The sequence below is a fragment of the Ciona robusta genome, chromosome 6 (genome assembly GCF_009617815.1).
Source record: "Ciona robusta chromosome 6, ASM961781v2".
Lineage (NCBI taxonomy): Eukaryota > Metazoa > Chordata > Ascidiacea > Phlebobranchia > Cionidae > Ciona > Ciona robusta.
In genome coordinates, this window is record NC_143240.1 from 176351 (window position 1) to 197623 (window position 21273).

Genomic DNA, 21273 nt, shown 5'->3' on the forward strand with positions numbered 1-21273 from the left:
TATTAGCCAGTATTTTTATAGTTTTGATATAAACTTTGCTTATTAAGATTTTGCATTATATCCTAATTAATGGAACAAAAGTTAGCAAATTGAATACATTTGTTTGGCTTGCATATGCCTTCAACAATGTTTCAATTTAACCCTGAAAAAATGTTTTAGTCTTGTAAATAAAAATATGTTTTTTAGTCTTGTAAATAAAAATATGTTTTTTTAAATATTGTCTAAAAAAACACACTCATAGTAAAGCAATGCATACATAATAAAACAATTTAATTCACCAGATCAGAGATGGCCAGGACAATGAACTTGCGAAACTAAAGGGTTCCTACTCTCATAAAACATATACTGCACAAGTTCTTCACCTACATTTCCATTCAGATGGTTCAGTACAAAGAAAAGGCTTTAATGCTTCATTTGTTGGTTAGTTGTTATTTAGATGTATCTGAATAACATTTAATACAGAATGATTTCGAAATAAACTTTCAACCTTATTTCCAGAAACAACTGACCTACCAACAACAACACCTATACCAACTACAACACCAGGTACAGTGGTGTATTAAAAGTAGTTAGCTGTTCACCAAGTTCCTGTAAATGGACTTTATAACAATAAATAAATACCGTTGTATTAAACTGACTTAATTGGTATCTAAATTACAATTTTATTTAAAGACTTTCAAGTTTGCTTTGGCAGGCACATTCAAGTAATATCAACTCGATACCACCAACCACTTTCTTACAAATATTTTAGTTTAAGTAAATGTAAAACTTTCCTATTGATTAAAAAATTTCTGATTACTCAGACACTTTTCTATATTTAAACAAAATATTTGTTCTAGCGACATCTTGTGGATTTGAGTCACTAGCAATCGATGTAGAGCAACCATTAAATTCACCAAACTGGCCGTCTAATTACGATAATAGCCAAGACTGTCAGTGGTCGTTGACCGCTTCTGTTGGAAAATTTGTTCAATTTAACATTCACGAGTTTTTAACAGAGAGTTGCTGTGATTACTTGCAGGTGTGGTAATAAGTATTTACTTACTTTAAAACTTAGTTTTGTTTAAATTAGATCATACATAGAATGCTATTACTGCCACAAAAAAAGTTTAGAATATGAATAATATTGTAAGTCTTACATATGCAATCAGCAATGTATAAAACATATGTGTATATAAATACCGTGTGCAAAAACATACTCATTGTAAAGCTATGCATTGATACTAAAACAATTTAATTCACCAGATCAGAGATGGCCGGGACAATGAACTTGCGAAACTAAAGGGTTCCTACTCTCATAAAACATATACTGCACAAGTTCTTTACCTACATTTCCATTCAGATGGTTCAGTACAAAGAAAAGGCTTTAATGCTTCATTTGTTGGTTAGTTGTTATTTAGATGTATCTGTATAACATTTAATGCTTGATTTCAAACTAATCTCTCAACCTTATTTCCAGAAACAGCTGACCTACCAACAACAACACCTATACCAACTACAACACCAGGTACAGTGGTGTATTATATGTGGTTTTTATATAGAATCAATTAATCAACATTGTTATAACGTGTCTGTGTTGATAAATAAGTTACGAGAATATAATTTATAAAAATCAATGTAAAAAGTATTGCACTGTAGCGCTCATTCCTGTGTGCGTGCGTGTGTGTGCGAAACGCCCCTTTTTATTTGCCTTCTTCTTCCGTTCTCTTTCGTGTTTCGCGTGCGTTCAAAACTGAATCATTACAATATATACAACGAGCAATAAGCATCGTCGCTACATTTTGGTGACCTCGACGCAAGATACGTTTTATCTTGCTGGTTAAAAATGACAGAAAGCGCAGTGACTTTGAAACTTCCTACCTTTTGGACAGAACAAGCAAGAGTCTGGTTTCAACAAACAGAAGCGCAATTTGCCTTAAGAAAAATAACTTGCGATGAAACTAAATACTTCTACGTCGTCTCGTCGCTTGATCAAAAAACTGCAAGCAGGTTGGTCGATCTGTTAGAAGAACCACCAAGGGACAATAAATATGGGAAGATTAAACAGCGACTTCTGGATGTGTTTAGTCTCTCTGAATATGAACGAGCGGCAAAGCTACTAAACATAAAAGAGCTAGGAGACAAAAAGCCTTCTGAGCTCATGGATGAGATGTTGTCTCTTATGTGCGGACATACCAATTGCTTTGTGTTCCGCTACATTTTCCTACAAGCCCTCCCTGAAGAAATACGCTTAGTCGTAGCAAAAGAAGACTTTGAAGACCCCCGAGCCACCGCTCTACAAGCCGATGTTCTCTGGAATTCGCAAAGTCACGATTATCACATTTCAAAGGTGAAGGAACGCGATGAAGAACTGAAGAAGTTCAAAACAAGAACCCGGAACGCACCAAAACTGTGCTATTACCACGAACGTTTTGGACAAAGGGCTACCAAATGTCAGAAACCTTGCAATTGGCAGGGAAACGAATAAGCCGGTCGCTTTTAACATCATCAGCGACCGGCCGAAGCAATACTTTATTTTACATCCGGGACAGAAATACGTGTCAAAAATTCTTAGTAGACACCGGCGCTGAAATAAGTGTCTATCCTGCGTCTGCGTTACAGCGCAGGAGTTCAACACGTGGCAAAGAGCTTTTGGCAGCAAACGGCACGAACATTCCAACGTATGGTTCGAGACAACTCCAATTGGATTTCGAAATCGGCACGTTTTCTTGGACATTTACTCTTGCCAAAGTTACGCAACCGCTTCTCGGCGCAGACTTCTTGCGCGCACATTCGTTGATGGTCGACCTCAAGCGTAATCGTCTGCTGCATGCAAAGTTTTTCTCAAGCGTCCCTCTTCAAACTACCAATGAAGCCGCGCCGCAGCTGAACACAATTGCTTCTAGTGATAACGTGTTCGCAAGACTTCTCTCTAAATATCCGGACATTACAGCACCAACACTTCCTGCTTCATTACCCAAACACAACGTCGAACATTACATTGCTACAACAGGACCGCCCATACACTCAAAAGCTCGAAGATTATCACCTGAGAAACTTTCGATAGCTAAACAAGAATTTCGGAAAATGCTGGAGATGGGAGTAATTCGAAGATCATCGAGCCCATGGTCATCACCACTCCACATGGTTCCAAAGGACGGTACTGGTTGGCGTCCATGCGGTGATTATCGCAGGTTAAACGCTGTCACTGAACCGGATAGGTATGCATTGCCGCATATCCAGGACTTCTCAGTCGGCTTATCAGGTGCAAAGTTTTTTTCAAAAATAGATTTGGTTCGTGGCTACCACCAAGTCCCTGTCGCAGAGCAAGACATACCAAAAACTGCAGTCGTTACTCCATTCGGTTTGTTCGAGTTCATTCGAATGCCTTTCGGAATGAAGAACTCTGCACAAGTTTTCCAACGATTGATGGACAGCATTTGCCAATCCATGAAGTTCGCCTTCGTTTACTTGGACGACATACTCATCGCAAGCAAATCACTGAAGCAACACCTTTCTCATCTCAATGAACTTTTCCAACGTTTGTCGGACAATGGCTTGGTGATTAATTTGAAAAAATGTTCTTTTGGGAAACCACATATCGACTTTTTAGGTCATCACGTTGATGCAAATGGAGCCAAACCACTTCCCCGCAAGGTAGCAGCAATACAACGCTTTCCACGACCTGATACTATCAAAGCCCTGCAACAATTCGCAGGAATGGTAAATTTCTACCACCGGTTCATACCTTCTGCAGCAAGTATCATGCAAGAAATATACAAAGCGTTAGCAAACAAACCTAAACAACTACTTTGGACGAAGGAATTAGAATCCAGCTTCAATAACGCAAAAACTGCATTAAAAGAAGCGGTAACGCTTGTTCATCCAAAGCCACAAGCGCCAATATCGTTGACAACGGACGCTTCAGACCATGCTGTTGGCGGTGTTTTGGAACAACACGTTGATGGTCACTGGAGACCGCTGGCATTCTTCAGCCGACAGTTACGACCTGCAGAAAAGAAATACAGCACCTTCGACAGAGAGTTACTGGCTCTTCATCTGGCCGTTCGCCATTTTCGTTACTTTGTAGAAGGAACAAAGTTTACAGCATATACCGACCATAAGCCATTAACATTTGCCTTTCAAAAGGCAGCTGATCCTTGGTCCGCTAGACAACAACGACATCTTAGTAGCATATCTGAATATACAACTGATGTTCGATATGTTAAAGGAAAGAACAACGTGGTGGCAGACGCTCTGTCACGTTCTTATGTTTCCGCAATACAGACCCAACCAATCGATCTGGATTTCAGCAAACTAGCTGAAGCGCAATGTTGTGACGAAATCACTGCATACCGCACAGCGATGACATCTTTACAGTTCGAAGATATAGCCGTCAATCAATCGCAATCGACATTATTGTGTGACGTATCTACTGGAACCCCGAGACCAGTAATTCCCACAAGTTGGAAACGGCGAATCTTTGATGCTGTTCACGGGTTATGTCATCCTTCAGTGCGGACGACTCAGAAAATCATAACAAGTAAATTCGTATGGCATGGAATCAAAAAGGAAGTTCGTCTTTGGGCACAACAATGCATACAATGCCAAAGATCCAAAATCCATCGCCACGTCCAAGCACCGCTCGAACAAATTGCTGTGCCCGATGCGCGGTTCAGCCACATACACATCGACATCGTTGGGCCATTACCAGAGTCAAAGGGATATAAATACCTGCTAACTATCGTAGACCGATACACCCGATGGCCAGAAGCTATTCCTTTGGAAGAAACCACAACCGTTAGTTGTGCAAGAGCTTTTGCTTATAATTGGATCTCCCGGTTCGGTGTTCCAAACAACATGACGTCTGACAGAGGGCCACAATTCACATCAAGTATGTGGAAAGAAGTTTGTAATATGCTTGGCATCAAGCACCAGTGCACCACGGCATTTCATCCCCAGGCCAATGGCCTGGTCGAACGTTTCCACAGACACCTCAAGTCGGCACTGACCTCACGCCTTTCAAACACAAATTGGCGCGATGAGCTACCATGGGTACTGCTGGGAATTCGCACCATGCCGAAAGAAGATTTAAACACCTCAAGCGCAGAGCTGGTATACGGGTCGACCCTGCAAGTTCCGGGAGATTTCGTCGCCACCAAACACCAAGAACCCGCACCATCAGAGTATCTTCGAACACTGCGCGAAGCACTGGCTAAACTGCTGCCAATGCCTACTACAAAACATTGTTACCGTAAACATTTTATTCCTCGTATTTTATTGCGCAGTTCATTTGTTTTTGTCAGAAAAGATTCCTATAACCCCCCCCTTAATCCTCCATATGAAGGCCCATTTAAAGTTGAACAACGCCACGAAAAATATTTTGTTTTGGACATTGGTGGCAAATCACAAACTGTGTCCATCGACAGACTTAAACCAGCCAATGTTGACCTATCGCAACCCTTACCAATTCCAAACCTTAAAAAGCGTGGTCGGCCTCGAAAAAATTAAGTCGTTTCTGGGGGGAGGTGTGTAGCGCTCATTCCTGTGTGCGTGCGTGTGTGTGCGAAACGCCCCTTTTTATTTGCCTTCTTCTTCCGTTCTCTTTCGTGTTTCGCGTGCGTTCAAAACTGAATCATTACAATATATACAACGAGCAATAAGCATCGTCGCTACAGCACCAAATATGAAACAAATTTTCTTTGTAGGTTGTTTATCATTTGGTCTCGACCTTATGTTTCTATTGGATGGTTCAGACTCATTGAACACACTTGATTTTGAATATTCAATAAATTTTGTGAAGCAAGTTTCTGACACATTTAATTTGAATCAAGCCAGAATTGGTATTATGCAATTTTCACATTGGTTCAGTGACAGGTGAAAGAAATGTATGTCATATATAACTATTGTGGATTCTGTAAATCTGGGCCTGATTTAACTGTCTTATTTAACTTATTTTGTCTTATTATTTATTGTTTTATTTAACTGTCTTATGGGCCTGATTTAACTGGAGAATTATTTTTGCGTTTTAACATAATATACTAATTGCTAATAAATATTGCAGTGAACAAAGATTATACTTTTTTTAAATAATAAAACAATTATTTTATTTCAGTATTTATGTAAAATAACTGATTAACACATTTTTTCCTACAGAGAAGCATCTAGACAAGAGTATTTAAAAACAGAAATTGAATTGGGACAATATTCATCTAATGCTCAATTTAATGTGAGTTATATTTTTTTATAATAAAGAATATAATTATACACTTTTGAGAAATAAATAAGCCATAAAGTACAATGATAATATTAAAGTTTAGGCTTTAATCAGCATACCTGGAGAATATCATGTTTAATTTTTTCGTTTCTATTATTTCCAATTTATTTATTTCTAAAGTTAACTTGTACAATATATCTGTTTAATCTTGAGTCTTTTTGACTTATAGTTGATAGCAGAAAAGATTAGACATCATCACAGAAGTACAGCGTATACAGCACATGCTATAGAGCAAGCAATAATGAATGATCTTGCTGGATCCGAAAGATTTCATGACCCATGCAGGAAAAAGGCAATCGTCGTGGTAACAGGGGGGTCGTAAGTTGGATAGTTTTATTGCTGTTTTAGAATGAACAAACTTTAGTACTTTGACACTTAACGGCAACTGCTCTTATCCAATGGTCACTAATGGGTTGTGTTCAAATTATCAGCTATACATAAAAAAAAAATACCAAAAAATATTTCCCCACAAACTAACATACACGGTAACTCATGAGCTGGTAGGACGTGTATACAACAGAACAACCGTGTTAAAACGACTATCATTTTTCGACCATGCAAGAATAAAACGGTTACATTCATTCATTCATTCATCCTTACTATTTCATAAATTGGAATTAACTGCTTTGCACTTTAACTGAACAAAGTACAGACAAACAGAAAATTCTATTTAGAGCAACAGACAGTTCTCATTTACGAAGTGTTGCAAACAAAGCAAGCGAAAGACAGATCGTCTTAATTGCTGTTGGTGTAAATAAATATTCTCTCATACAGCTTAGGGTAAGTACTTTAAATATATCTTGATTAAAGCAATAAAAAGAAAACACATTTATTGATTGTTTTTTTTATAAATCATAAGATTTGAGGATTTATGCTTGAAGCACTGAATTAATGTAAACTTAAGTGACTTTTTTTTCTTATGGAAAATATCATTTACTCTCACACAGCCAAATTCTTTTTTTTACTTCAGCCATTTATATTTACAACATTTTTTTCATTAGCTGTTGTTAGAAATTTTGGTGTTATTTTTAGATCATATTTGAGTATTCATACTCAAGTTTTTATTTTTCGTTAGGATGTCCCTTTTATCGTAATTCTCTAAACCATATAGGATAATTTCTTAAATATACTTTTAATCCCTTAAAAACTTAACAACCCATTTTCCGAACGTTTTTTAGCAGATAACACAGAGCAGAATTGACAGTACTGAGAATGTACATGTAATACAAGATTTTGATCGACTTCATGAGCTTGTGCCAGATGTTAGTCATGATTTGCATAGATTGCAAAATATGCCATAAATTACTCTATAGTAAGTATTGTTTCATTAATATCTGTAAAATTAAATTTGTGTGCTATTAAGAGTAAACATTATCACAACCAGTGTAATTGGTTTGACACAAAGCGTGAGCTATGAAACTAAGGTAAAAAAAATTTTTAGTACTTAAAAAAATAGTTATGAATAAAATATTACCCAAAACTTAATTATGATTATGAATAAAATATTACCTAAAAACAAATCGTGGCAAAGAACATTTTTTTAGTTTCAGCCACATCTCAATGGAATCCACCCTTGTTTCTAACTCCACCACATTTTAACTGCTTTGTATAACATTCACAATCATCCATTAATTTTTGAACTCCATCTCCAAGAAGTCGAATCAGCCACCCTTATGACCAGTGTCAACTTGTTAACAGTTATAACAGTGCTTATTATATGATTAGTCCGACGCCGTAGCATAGTTGGTTAGTGAGCCTGCCTCCAACCCAGAGGTAATGGGTTGTTGCTGCTGCCATTGTGGGTGTATGTGTCCTTGGGCAAGACGCAATTTATCCAACCCAGTGGTTACTAATGGGTTGTCTAAATTATCAGACACATATAAACACCATCCTCCCAAAGTAATCACCCGCAAAGTACAACACACATGGTAGCTCGTAAGCTGGCACGAGGTGTATGAAACAGAACACCTGTGTTATAACAATTATTGTTTTCTGGCCACACAAGCATAAAGTAAGTTACATTCATTCATAACCTGTTGGAGTTTAAGGATTCGAGTACCCAGCATCAGGCTTCCGAGTTATGTGCATTTTTATAAAAGACATACACCCAAACTGTTGTTGTCCAAACCCAGTGATCACTAATGTGTCATCCAAATTTTTGCCATGAATACAAATAAAAGTATATCATTTTAAATGTTGTATTGGTGGTATTTTGTAACCGGACACAAAGTATGTAGATATATTGTTTATAGTAATTGTATGGCTGTTGTTGTTTTGTTGCTAAATTTGTTTCTTAGCATTCTTGGAATGTAGAGCACGTTGTGATAAAGAGTAGGTTTATGGTTTCACATGCGGATATCAGATTTGACACAAATTAAATAAAATTAAAAACTGATTGAACAATACTGATACATACAATGTGTTTGACATCCTTGGTTGCTTATATATAGTACATTGATTTTTGATTTCTTTTTATTTTCAAATATTTATAAAGTAAATGTTATGAATGTCTTCAAACTGTTTGTGTGAATGGATTAAAAATAATTTTATTGCAATGTTAAATAAATTAATTGCAGGAATGCAAGTTACAGAAAGTTAAGTTAAAGTATAGTAACATGTATCAGTAAGTAAAAAATAACATAATTAAGGCAACAATAATATAAATAGACAAATAAGACGAAGTGTAGATTCTGGAAGCTGAATTTGGTGATCTAGTTACATCCGAACGTGAAGATGGATCTTCTGTTAATTGATTTGGTAAGAATCATTATATATTGAAATGACAACATTTTTCCCTGAAGTTAACTTACTGCAATGCATCTACAAATATTGTCTTTATAAAGGTTTACTTCATTCTTATATTGTGTTTGTGTACTAATCTGTTCTTTGCATAAACGAATAACTCTGCTCAAATAGAGACTGACGATGCTAGTTAATGTTGAAATATATCACTTTAGAGCACCATTGGCAACTGATAAATTTTGGTAAAAACCATTAACCTTAATACTTTTATCAGTGCTTTTTGTAAGCATCCAAAAAAATCATTTAAGTTACAGGTAAAGTTAATTTTAAACTACTAGTTTTTTTTTAATCAATTGTATATCTAAAATCCTACATTTAATGTGCAGACTACAATATTTGCTCTTATACGAATGACAAGCCTGCCAAATTATGTTTTAACTTGCTAATGAGTTTCTTATCCGTTGTTTCCATAATATGCTTAAAATTTAAACTAACAAAAATAAAGTTGTACCTAGTACTCTTGTACAATTCCTTCCAATAGAACAAACTCTTGTTAGAGTTGATGCACCGGAGCAAGCATCTGTTTGACTTGAACATTCACGTTTTCTTGTATTGTATCCAACACCGCACGTAGTGGAACATGTTGACCATTGAGACCATGCAGAATACACTAGATCAAATATTGTTTAAATTTTAATAACAACTGTTTCCTGTTTTGTATTTTCTGTTTTACTATTACTTTTACCGAATATTAGTATCGGTAGGTTAAAACAAACTTATTTATTTTTGTGTTAAAGTCACAGTAAATATAATACCTCACAGTGGTGTAATAGTTTACTGTGTTTAGCTAAGTAAATTATGTTTTTCAGTTTACATCAGTTTTATCTTACACACGTTTTATATGTGTATACATTTACATACATCAATATTTTTTAAAGGATTCATGGAGGTATGCCTTTTATCAGAACATAGTGAATGAATGTCTATTATGATTAAGTTGTTAAAAAAGTAAAGGTTTAGCATGTCTACCATATGTTGTCCCAGTCAGCAAACAAGACACCAAGCACAAAACTTTGATGATACTTGTTTTGTTACATATGTAACCGTAGTTTATACTTTAAATAAAAAAATACAAACACACCGGGACAGGAATGAGAATTGCAGATTTGATCTTGTGAAGTCGCTCCTGAACAACTACCCCCTGTTGTCCCAACATTACACAATCTATTACGTGATGTTGTTCCACCACCACATGTTTTAGAACATTCCACCCAACTTGTCCATGGACTCCACCCTGATTATTATTAATGGAAGTTATGATGATTAACTTATTTCTTCTTGTTTAGGTGGAGAACTTCAGACTTATAACATAATTGTCCCATTTAAATATTAGTTTTGTCGGTGAATGCTTATGTGCTTGACTGCAATATGAACAAACCCTGAGTGACTAATAGATAGGAGCAGCCGCTGTTAAGTATTAGGTTCCAATGCACATATGCTTACAATGGTCGAAGAATAGACATTATTTGAACCAACTTTTAAATGGGTACAAAGCAAACACTCCAGCCACTATGTCACAGCACCGAGTAAAGATATTTATAACAAATTTGCGCAATTTAATATATATATTATTACTTTTGACAGTTGGGTTTTGATTTGATAAGATATATTAAAGTTTAATCACGCATGCACAAATACTTCTTATTCCCACCTGAAACAGTACATTGTCTTTTCATACAAGCTTGAGAATTTGAAGCAGCCCCAGTACAATCAGAGTTTCTTCCAGTATTGCAGATTCTGTTCCTTATTTTGACACCATGACCACACGTAACTGAACATGAGCTCCAACCACTCCACCCACTGTATGCTACACAGTGACATAAATATGTTTATTTAAATGTATCAGCATACAGATTTGTTTGAAGTGATATATAGTATGGGTCAAGTAAAAGTTTAACTTGATAATAATTAAACATAAACGGCTTGTTTGTCTGCTAGGTTTAGCGACCACGCTTATTTTTTCCAATTAAATCTAAATATGTTTTTACCTGTAAGCGTGTTTTAACAACTGTTGTTTTGTCGGACCTTTTGCGTAAAATATTTTTAAATCTTTGCTACCGTAACCGAAGAGACAAATAAAACTATTATTATTATATGATGGGTGGCCTCAACTAAATCATTTATTGATAAAATTCCAGTAAATATACTAGTTGGTAAACTTAAAAAAAACAGCAGTAAATATTTTGCATGCATTTTTTAAATTTAAAATCCTAATTAAAATACTTTCTTATTCTTTCAAATACCTGGACATATCTGTTGATTGCATCTTTGTGTAGACGTGGTATCACCGTCACATCCTTGGTCACTATTTCCACGATCACATTGTCGAATACGTTCCCTTATACCACCACCACATGTTTTTGAACATTGCCCCCAAACCCCCCATGACTGCCAACCTAAAAGTTTATTCACAAGCTTTATAAAAGAAATAAATCTTTTGAAAGCTTTAGCAAAATTGTATAAACACACTTACTTATGAATAATTAAAAACCAAATGTATAATGCTACCGGTTGAGGTTTCCAAAAAGACACCTAAACAACTCAGTTGCCCTACTACACAGACTAAATAAGTAACAATATTAATTTATTAAAATTAATATCAAGTCTTGTCTTCACTATAATTTTATTACTGAACAAATGAATGTATACTTTTGATGTTCTTTTTCCTTGAGCCTGCTGAAGTGAAATTTTGTCAGTATTTTTTATTATTATAGGCGCCTGCGGTATAACTACATGGCACCGATTTCAATGCTTGAATGAGTGTATGTAACTTACTTTATCATCGCGGGGCTGGAAAACAACAGTCGTTATCACGCAGGTTTTTAACACCTCGTGCCAGCTTCAAGTTACCATGTATCTTACTTTGTGGGTAATTATTTTTTGGGGGATTTTTTATTATTTTTTACTTTCTAGCTAATAATTTGGACAACCCATTAGTGACCACTGGGTTGGAGCAATTGCCGTTAAGTGTCTTGTCCAAGGACACATACGCCCCCAATGGTAGCAACAAGGAGCCTTGAACCCATTACCTCTGGGTTACCGACAGGCACGCTAACCACTATGCCTAGCGCCGGATGCTTGACGCCAATACAGATACTGATTGGCGTATTGCATTGGTCGCATGAGGGGCTTTCTCGGTGTTTGGGTAATGGGCCAAACCTGGACTAAATCCTTGACAAGGACCTCACCCACATAGATTAAAATACAATATTGATTTCACTTACCAGACAAAGTGCAAGATGTCACTGAACATTGTCTCTGTTGTCTTTTCCTTCCTCTACAATCGGCAGTATTGCCAGTAGAACATGGACGACTTCTGTGTTTTGTTCCACTTCCGCAAGTCGTTGAACAAACTGACCAAGATCCCCAACTTAAGAAATCTAACAACAGTATTGTTTGTAATTAGAGCATTAACAGCTGAAACAGCTTGCTACACCTTAAACTAGGCTTCATGGTTTTGGTGTATTGTAATCGTAAATCAGTACTAACGGGTGGATAACAATGTTATCCATAACCTATAATTTCCTTATTGTTTTTGGAGTTTTATGCTTTCTTGATCAAATAATTAATCTAATGCCTCTATTACTTTCTCCATTACAAGTGCTTCACAATTATTTAATTTAATCAACTCCGTAAAAAACACTCACATGGGCATCTATTTGTAGCACAAGCTTGTCTGGCAACACTCTGACCTGAGCAAGCAGGGCCAGTGTTTCCAAGGATACAGGTCCGTTGCTTTGACCTTGTACCAGAACCACAAGTTTTCGAACAAGTTGACCACAATCCCCATGCTGACCAATCTGAAAAGTGAAAATATTGATCATCTATTTAAATATTACAATTTAAACATTTTACTGTGTATTCCAATGATTAAAATCTAAATCAACTGTTTCCTAAGAATCATTCAGACACACATTGCTATTATAAATAAGGTACAAAAGTTCTAGACATGGTCACTCTAAAGAAGTTGTGCAAAAATTGTTTAAAACAGAAAACCTATCCTATAAGTTTAAAAGTTGTGCCATCATTTAAATATAAATGAATGACATTCATTTATACCAATGTAATAAATCTTTCTGTTTTTGTTTTTTTTTGCCTCTAAAAAAACAGCTTTTACCCAACAGTAGTGTTAAAAAGCTATTCTTATTGTTATCAATATTTTCTATAACTTAAGCATTATTATAGGATCATCAATCAACATCACTGACTAGATGTGGTGCAAGCAGGCTTTCTGCAATTTTTTGTTTTTTGAGTTCTTCCTGTGCAAGCATTAGTTTGTGAACATGTACGTGTGCTTGTGCTAACGGAGTTACCACAACTTGTAGAACATGCAGACCAAGCAGACCAATTTGACCATACGGCTTGTTGGCCTACAAACATAATACAAAGTTACTGCTTACTGCAATGAATATCTAAGCATCATAATAAGAAATGTGGCTGATATCAGAAGCTTTTATTGTCATACACCAAAAAGATACTTTTTATATGCTAAAAATTCTCATTAATAATTTAAATCTGACGTTACTTGGCATATAGTTATTGGTATGAGGTTAAAAGCTATAGGGGACTGCTTTTAATAGATTTTAAATAGGCCATTTATAATTTGAAAATTGTTGTGGGATTGTAATTTTTTATAAACTTTGAACAAAAAATAAATTTAAAATTGTTGTAGAACTGTAAAGTTACTTGTGCATGATTGGGAATTACAAGCTTGGGTTTGGCTTGGTGATCCAGGGCAATCAGTTGAAGATAAAGAAAGACATCTTCTTCTGCGTAACTGAATGCCTCTGTTACAAGAATGTGAACACCTCCCCCATGGTTCCCATGCGCTCCAACCTGTGTAAAACAAAACATTCAGGAAAACCCAATCACAATCTGCTTAGTTTCCTAGTCGCTTGTTGTTACTCTTTGTTGGGTCTAGGGCGTGTTTCTTAATTGTTACACTTTAAATATATGCTTTTACATTTTGATGCCTGAAGGTAAAATATTTTTCTTTTGAATAAAAATATAGTAGGGTGGGGAAAATGGGACACTTTTTTATTCTATTTTCTTGTCCCATCTGGTCATAAACAAATATCATTCGAAGAATTATAAAACCATATCCTCACGACTTTCATAGACTATTGTTAATTTAAAAAATTGGGATCATGGGACATTATGTGCTAAGGATGTCCCATATCTCCCCATCATACCATAATGGTTTTTCCCTGCTAATACTGTAGTGTAATAATATTGTAGCTTTTCTATATATATATATATGTTTTATTTTATTTTCTTCTTAATAAATTATTGAAGTTTTAATTGTGTTGAGATTAACAAAATATAGGCCACTTTAAAACCATTTTCGGCTATTTGGAACTTTTGCAACCTTTGACACACAATTTAAAAGCTTCAAACACAGATGCCCTGTTTTATATAAGCTGTTTTTAACACTAAAATAAATTTAAAATATTTTTTTTAAGATAAAAATATTGTAACCTGTTGGACAAACATTGGTGTTGCAGACATCGGAGCTTTCAGATGTTCCAACGCAATCAGAATCTGTTCCCGTGTTGCATGATCTGCTTCTTCTTCTACGACCACTTCCACAAGTTTCAGAACAACTCCCCCATTGTCTCCAACTGTTCCAATCTTCAATGAACAGAGCGGAAGAACAAGAATGTAATGTAACTTACTTTATCCTCGCGTGGCCAGAAACCGACAGTCGTTATAACACGAGTTTAAGACCTTATGCCAGCTTACGAGTTACCATGTATGTTACTTTGTGGGTGATTATTTTTATTTTTTTATGTATGGCTGATAATTTGGACAACCCATTAGTGACCACTGGGTTGGAGCAATTGGCGTTAAGTGTCTTGCATAAAAACACATACGCCCACAAAAGTAGCAGCGTCGAGCCATGAACCCATTATCTCTGGGTTACAGGCAGGCGCGCTAACCACTACGGCACGGCGCCGGAAGGGGGTGAATTATTTATGAGAAGTAGAGCAATGACAGCTGTCATACCATGAATGTTCTGTTTATGCAATGCTTTTAACTTATGACATAACTACACACATTACATCACTACTCCATTAAAGATCCATAAATTTGTTAAAATAAAATTCATTTACATTTTATCATAACTATATTTACCCTAAATACAAAATTGCAATTCATACAATTATTACAGAACCCACTTTTCAAACAGCTTCTTTATATATATGCCAAATGCAGAATACTCTAGTCCACACTTTGAAAGGCCAGTTACTACATACTTGGACAAGGTCGTCTATTACACGATAATAACTGCTGATTTGGTCCGTCACAATCTTGGATACGTCCTGTTGTACAAGTTCTTTCTCTTGTCTTTCTTCCTCCACCACACGTCACCGGGCATGAAGTCCATTGTGTCCAACTGTTCCACCCTGTACAAGTAAATATAAAATATCAATCACTTGTTTACCTAAAACGTTTAAAGTTAAATTGGTTTAAAATAATACTTAAATGTAACTTTACATTCGTGTGGCTGGAAAACGACAGTCGTTAACCAGGGGTGTTTTTATTTCATACACCTTGTGCCAGCTTACGAGTTACCATGTATGGTAGTTTGTGGTGAATATTTCATTTTTATGTGTGGCTGATAATTTAGAGACAAACCATTCATGGCCACTGGGTTGGAGCAATTGCCGTTAACTGTACTTAAAGCAACAACAAAATATTCTCATGCTAGCGTAGAATCCTGCACATGTTACGTCATGATAAAAACAAAGAAACAAAATAAGGGCAGAGGTAGTCAGGAGTTGCATTTGACAAAGGGGGTGATTCCACAGTTCCCACGGCTTGCTTTAAATACAAATGTATTTCACTAACTTGATCCTGAAGTAGTTGTTCCACCACAAGGAATTGATGCGCAAGTAAAATCGAACTCGGTTGCTTTGTTACCACAATCCTTGTTTACGAATGTGTTGCATTCTCTTGACCTACGACGTGTACCAACATATCCACATGTCTTGCTACAAGTTGTCCATGGCGTCCAACTTAACCAACTGGCCGCTGCAATTACACAATATATATTCAACTTTAGCAACTCAGTGTGAGTTCACCATATGTTGAGTGCAACAGTCACGCTTTTTATTGAACACTTTAATGATCATTCTCTTCGTTCTTTATATAACATGATTTTCGCCATCGTTCTCGAAGAGTTAAATTTTGTAATGTCGCGTATAAAAAGTATATAGAGAACCATTATTGAGCACGATTTTTACTCTTGCCATTTTTTAAGGGTGAACATTTCAATTAAAACAAACGTTGGAAATGTCCAACTCTTTCGCATTCGCATTCAAATGTAGTTCGTAATTATAACCCTTTACCCGGTCGGTTTAATGCATCTCTTCCACGATTGGTGCACAATTTGTTTTCGCACGAATCGCTTGAGTGACAGTTTGAACAAGTTGCTCCACTTTCAAAAGGTGCACTTTAAAAATAAATAAACTTTAAGCGTACCAAGGAAATTCGAAAATAGTTGATCAGTTTAAAGCTATTAGATAATAAAGAAATCAGGTCTACAGTGACCAAGACCAAAGTTGACCAAGACTAGCTTTATTCGAAAACAGTAGCATAGCTGCAATGAAAGGCAAGGCCATTAGTTTAACGTAATTCGTGAACACGTATGGTTGGGTTGAGTAAGATGAGACATTAATTCTGTCTCCACGTCTCAACAAAGAATATTTACAAAATTTTATAACCGTATAGCCCCGCGACACTAAAAGAGCGTTGTTAGTTATAGAAAAAACACAGTGAGAAAATGGAATCGAAGTAGATGGGACACCTATCGTTCTATTTTTTCGTATCATTTAGTAGTAAACAAAGAACATTCAAAAAAATATAAAACCGTAACCTTGCGACTCTCAAAGACCGTTGGTAATTGTTTAATTAAAGTTAGATGTTATGTGTTGAACGTGTCCCGTCTTCCCCACTCAACTATACTTCTGTGGTTGACGTCACAATGACTCAAAACGATATAACTTTGTTTTCAATCAAGAATAAGCGTAAACAGCTAAAACTTGAAAAGCGCACGACATTGTTCCGTTTACCGGACTTGAATTTCAATTTAATTTAAAAGCATGTAACATGTTAAACATATTCTGTAACATGGTGAACGTACAACTATTTTAAAGGCACCGCCAAACTCAACATACCTGTTTATATAGTTTCCCCCAGGTCCATAATTACATATTAAAATAGTCGCATCAGTCCAGCGATTTCCGCGAACATTTACAGTTGGACATGTTGCCACTCCGCAACCAACTTTAAACGTCTCCGCCCATACCACCTGTTAATATTTGGATCAGAATTGTTCTGATAATTACTTACATACTCCTTTTTACTCTTGTATTACGCAACATATTCGATATCTTCTTACCTTTCCGGGTCGTTTTTTAATTTAGCAGTTTTAATTTAATTTCCGGATACGCACAACTTATTGGTGATAACCGGTTTGTATATATAGTAGAGTGGGGGAAGATGGGGCACTTTTAACACAAAATATCCAAATAGCCTGATCGTGTTTTAAACAATTAACAACGGTCTGTGGAAGTCGTGAAGATACGGTTTTTTATTTCATTGAATGTTTTTTGTTTACTACCAAATGAAAAGAGAAAACTAAACGAAAAGGTGTCCCATCTTCCCCCACTCTACTATATGTTACCGTAAAACGTATCCAAGCTGATGAAATTACACACAGGTTCATAAACTAAAGTCGCTTATAACAATTTAAAGTCTAGAAAGGAAGCAGATTTATAGGTGATTGCTTTTGTTTCTTAGCTAAACAATAAATCCTATTAATTACCACCTTTAGAGCTATATTGTTTTACCGCCAAGTATCTACCATACGCCACACACAACCAATACTGTAGCACGTTAGACTTTTAAAATAAAAAAGTTTCGCTACTGTTTACATCACGTTGTACCATTGATATAGCTTACAATACATTTTAAATATATTACATTTATGTTTAGGAAAACAGCTCACTGGAGATAGCACCAGCAAACCGTGGTTAATATAGGCTATATAGTAGGGTGGGAGAAGATGGGATACAGCTTCATTCTATTTTCTCATACCATTTGGTAGTAAACAAAGAAGATTCAAAAAAATTTAAACCATATTCTCACGACTCCCATAGATGTTTTTAATAGTTTTAAACACGATCGGGACATTTCAATATTATGTGCTAAATGTCTCCCGTCTTTACCCACCCTACTATATAAGTGGTTTAAATAAAGCAGCGAAAACAGTTCTGGCTTTTGAAGTAGAAACGAGGCCACGATTATTAAAGTGATTTATACCTGGGTATAATGCCCACACATTCTGTTGGGCGTACATGTCCTCGTCTGATAGTTATAATCAACTTTTTCATTATTCCAATCTCGAACAGCATCCGATCCGTACCGCGTGTTAAACGCCTTTCCAGAAGATATGTAAATGTTTTCCCCCACTGGGTGAAAACGACTGTGACTGCGATCCTGTGTTCGAAATAAAACTTTAAAACAAAGACAACATATTTAATATGCTGCATGCGGAACGTGGAAGGGTACGAAACTCGATGTTGCCACCAATACGACGCGCATGTCCCGGAAAAGTCAATTTTAGCTTTAAATAATTACGTATAAAATTTAGACGTAAAGTTCAGAAATGAACGATTACAAATGACGCATTAAAATTCAGCTATGCAGAAAAGAAGTAAAAGCGATATAAAATGATCACCCACTAATCGTAATAACTTGTAAAAGGACACGAGATGTCAAAAGTATGACGCCGTGTTATGTTGGCCACGCAACCTGAAGATAAATAGCAACATTCATCCATTTACTACCTACTCTATTGTGAGCAAATAAACATTTTCTTGCGTAGTTTGCTGCCAAGACAGCGAGTTCGTTATCCCACGTCATTTTCAACATATTTGTTGCAGTTGGCGAAGTCGTTCTTCGGGCCTGGTTATGTGCGTTTACAAGAACATCTCGATGTGAACCTACAAAGGCAGGTGATCAAAAACAATAAGAACTTTTATATAATATATTTAAAGTATATAACATTACTTGCAAGTGCAACTGTGGTCCCAGGTAAACTGGTAAGTGAGCCGGGTGCAAGGTTATTTGGAGAACTCGGGGAAGTAAAAGGGGCGTCAATTGACCATCTGTTAATAAGAGCTGTTATGTCGTTAGAAAATAAACCAAGGGTTCAAGCAGTACTTAAAACCAACTAGTCATCACAATAAATTAATTATTTAAGAAGCTAATTAGATGTATCATGAGTATGACACATTATCATGATATGACAGGCAACAACAAATTAGCAAATATTTTCCGTATGTTACTGATGAGCTTATGTATGTACATTGTACTGTATGTGATAAGTGAGCCATTACACCATACGTTCACGTCAAATTAAACGACAAACCTCACATCCGCATCTTCGATTACTGTTTGTGACGCATTAACGGTGACGTCATGTAGAAGACTGGTTACAAACAAACAACAAAAACAAAGAATCCATGCCATCTTTGATATGTTTTAAACAAAACGAGTAAAAATGATATAAAAAGTCTGACTTTAAATTTATATTTAAGTCATTAAAATACGTGACTGCTTACGGCGAAATTCTACAGTTAATCTGGCAAAGTACATTAAGTTTTAATACTTTTTAAATACATTTGTAATAATATAAACTGCTTATTGGATAAATTGATTTCTATGCATAATATTAAATACGTCTTGTATATGTTTCGTCCAAGAAACATATGTATTCGACTGACTCATATATCGAAAGAGCTACGTTTACTTTATCATACGAAAGTAATCCTTTAATTTTATATATTGCTTGACCTTAAAAACAAATTAATCTAAAATATTTTAGTGGAACCTAAACTCAACTTTCTTCTTAAATTCGTAGCAGATAAAAGTCGGTTTGTGTTGTCGCTTCGTTGTACATGCTTTGTAAATCAGTGACGTAACCGAACGCAGTCACAACAAAACAAACGTAGTAGATGTCGCACAAAGATTACATAATTCCGGAACCAGCAGTGATCACTGCACGCCGATTAAAAATCGGGATTTACATTTAAGTTAACTGTAGTATGCGTCAGGGAAAAGCAGGCCGAATATTAGTAAATGTAATTTAGGGGAAGTTTTATTTGGACGACTTATACATTAAATGTACAAACGACAGTGAAAGTTCAACATATTGGACACAAATCGCCGTATATGATGTTAAATGACCAAGAAAACCACCTATAAAGTCTCACAATGTTTTAAATAGATAGGGTTGGGGTAGACGGGACACCTTTAGCACATAAAATTCAAATATCCTGATCGTATTTTAAACGATCAACAGCGGTGTGTTGGAGCCGTGGAAAGACGGTTTTATAATTCTTGGATTGTTCTTTAGAAAATAGATCGAAAAGGGTGTCCAATTTTACCCCACTCTAGTATATAGTAGGATGGGGGAAGATGGGACACCTTCTTTTCATTCTATTTCCTCGTACATTTTGGTAGTAAACAAAGAACATTCAAAGAATTATAAAACCTTGTCCTCGCGACTTTCATAGACCGTTGTTATTTGTTTAAAACACGACCAGGATATTTATATATTTTGTGCTAAAGGTGTCCCATCTTCCCCCACCCCACTATATTACACATATAAGCAAAATAATGTCTATAATGTCTATAATTACTATAATGCTAAAACGACAAAATTAAAATCAAATATACTCCATACGCAGCACGCACGACGACTGGTCGTCTGTTTGTAGTTGACATTAATGTTATAGTTCAAGATACTGAATAGGTGCGCCAATAAAACATTACTTCCGAATTTAAGTAGGATTATGGATGCAAAACATGCTTAATATTAAGTAATAAAGCTTAAATCAAATTAAAAAAAATACTATACCATACATTTAGTGCAGACATAAACAATGCTTTTAAATTTTTAAATGAAAGGTTGTTATTGTTTCAATCAAAGCATAAAAGTTATTTATAAGTTTTACGAGCTTGTTATTACCGCAAGTATCAGTGTTTGCAACCAATGTTTCGCCCAACTTCAAAAGTAAGTTTCAATTTGGCGAAAAGAATGTTTCTTTAAACAACATATACTGGGTTGGGTAATATGGGACATTTTTTAAGCTCTTTTTATTTTGGTTCGTAGTAAACAAAGGATATTTACGGAATTCTAAACC

At 35.7% G+C, this 21273-nt stretch overlaps 2 protein-coding genes across 26 annotated transcripts in view; one reads left to right on the forward strand and one right to left on the reverse strand.

The window, feature by feature from the left end:
* Positions 1–8450, forward strand: part of LOC149734581 (cubilin-like) — a 26463-nt gene extending 18013 nt beyond the window's left edge. For 24 of the 25 annotated variants that reach the window (XM_089879615.1, XM_089879604.1, XM_089879625.1 and 21 more), the window contains 11 exons: positions 282–420; positions 499–546; positions 840–1021; positions 1246–1384; positions 1460–1507; positions 5688–5856; positions 6136–6208; positions 6426–6574; positions 6931–7036; positions 7435–7568; positions 7801–8450. In XM_089879615.1, the coding sequence (XP_089735741.1) occupies positions 282–420; positions 499–546; positions 840–1021; positions 1246–1384; positions 1460–1507; positions 5688–5856; positions 6136–6208; positions 6426–6574; positions 6931–7036; positions 7435–7557 (1176 nt within the window). In that variant the 3' untranslated portion in view covers positions 7558–7568; positions 7801–8450. Of the gene's footprint in view, positions 1–281; positions 421–498; positions 547–839; positions 1022–1245; positions 1385–1459; positions 1508–5687; positions 5868–6135; positions 6209–6425; positions 6575–6930; positions 7037–7434; positions 7569–7800 lie in introns of those variants that run through there. The other variant, XR_016385158.1, reaches the window with a different exon arrangement.
* On the reverse strand, positions 8439–19727 carry LOC149734582 (uncharacterized). The gene is made up of 18 exons (XM_089879635.1): positions 19497–19727; positions 19136–19233; positions 18917–19068; positions 18386–18562; positions 17239–17372; positions 16411–16514; positions 15911–16093; positions 15316–15465; positions 14537–14689; positions 13745–13894; positions 13267–13428; positions 12706–12858; positions 12283–12438; positions 11302–11454; positions 10710–10865; positions 10140–10292; positions 9510–9668; positions 8439–8998 (listed from the first exon to the last, which is right to left on the reverse strand). Exons 1-18 carry the CDS (start codon positions 19595–19597, stop codon positions 8877–8879), a joined length of 2616 nt encoding a protein of 871 aa, XP_089735761.1. The 5' UTR covers positions 19598–19727; the 3' UTR covers positions 8439–8876.
* Positions 19728–21273: the final 1546 nt, after the last annotated feature.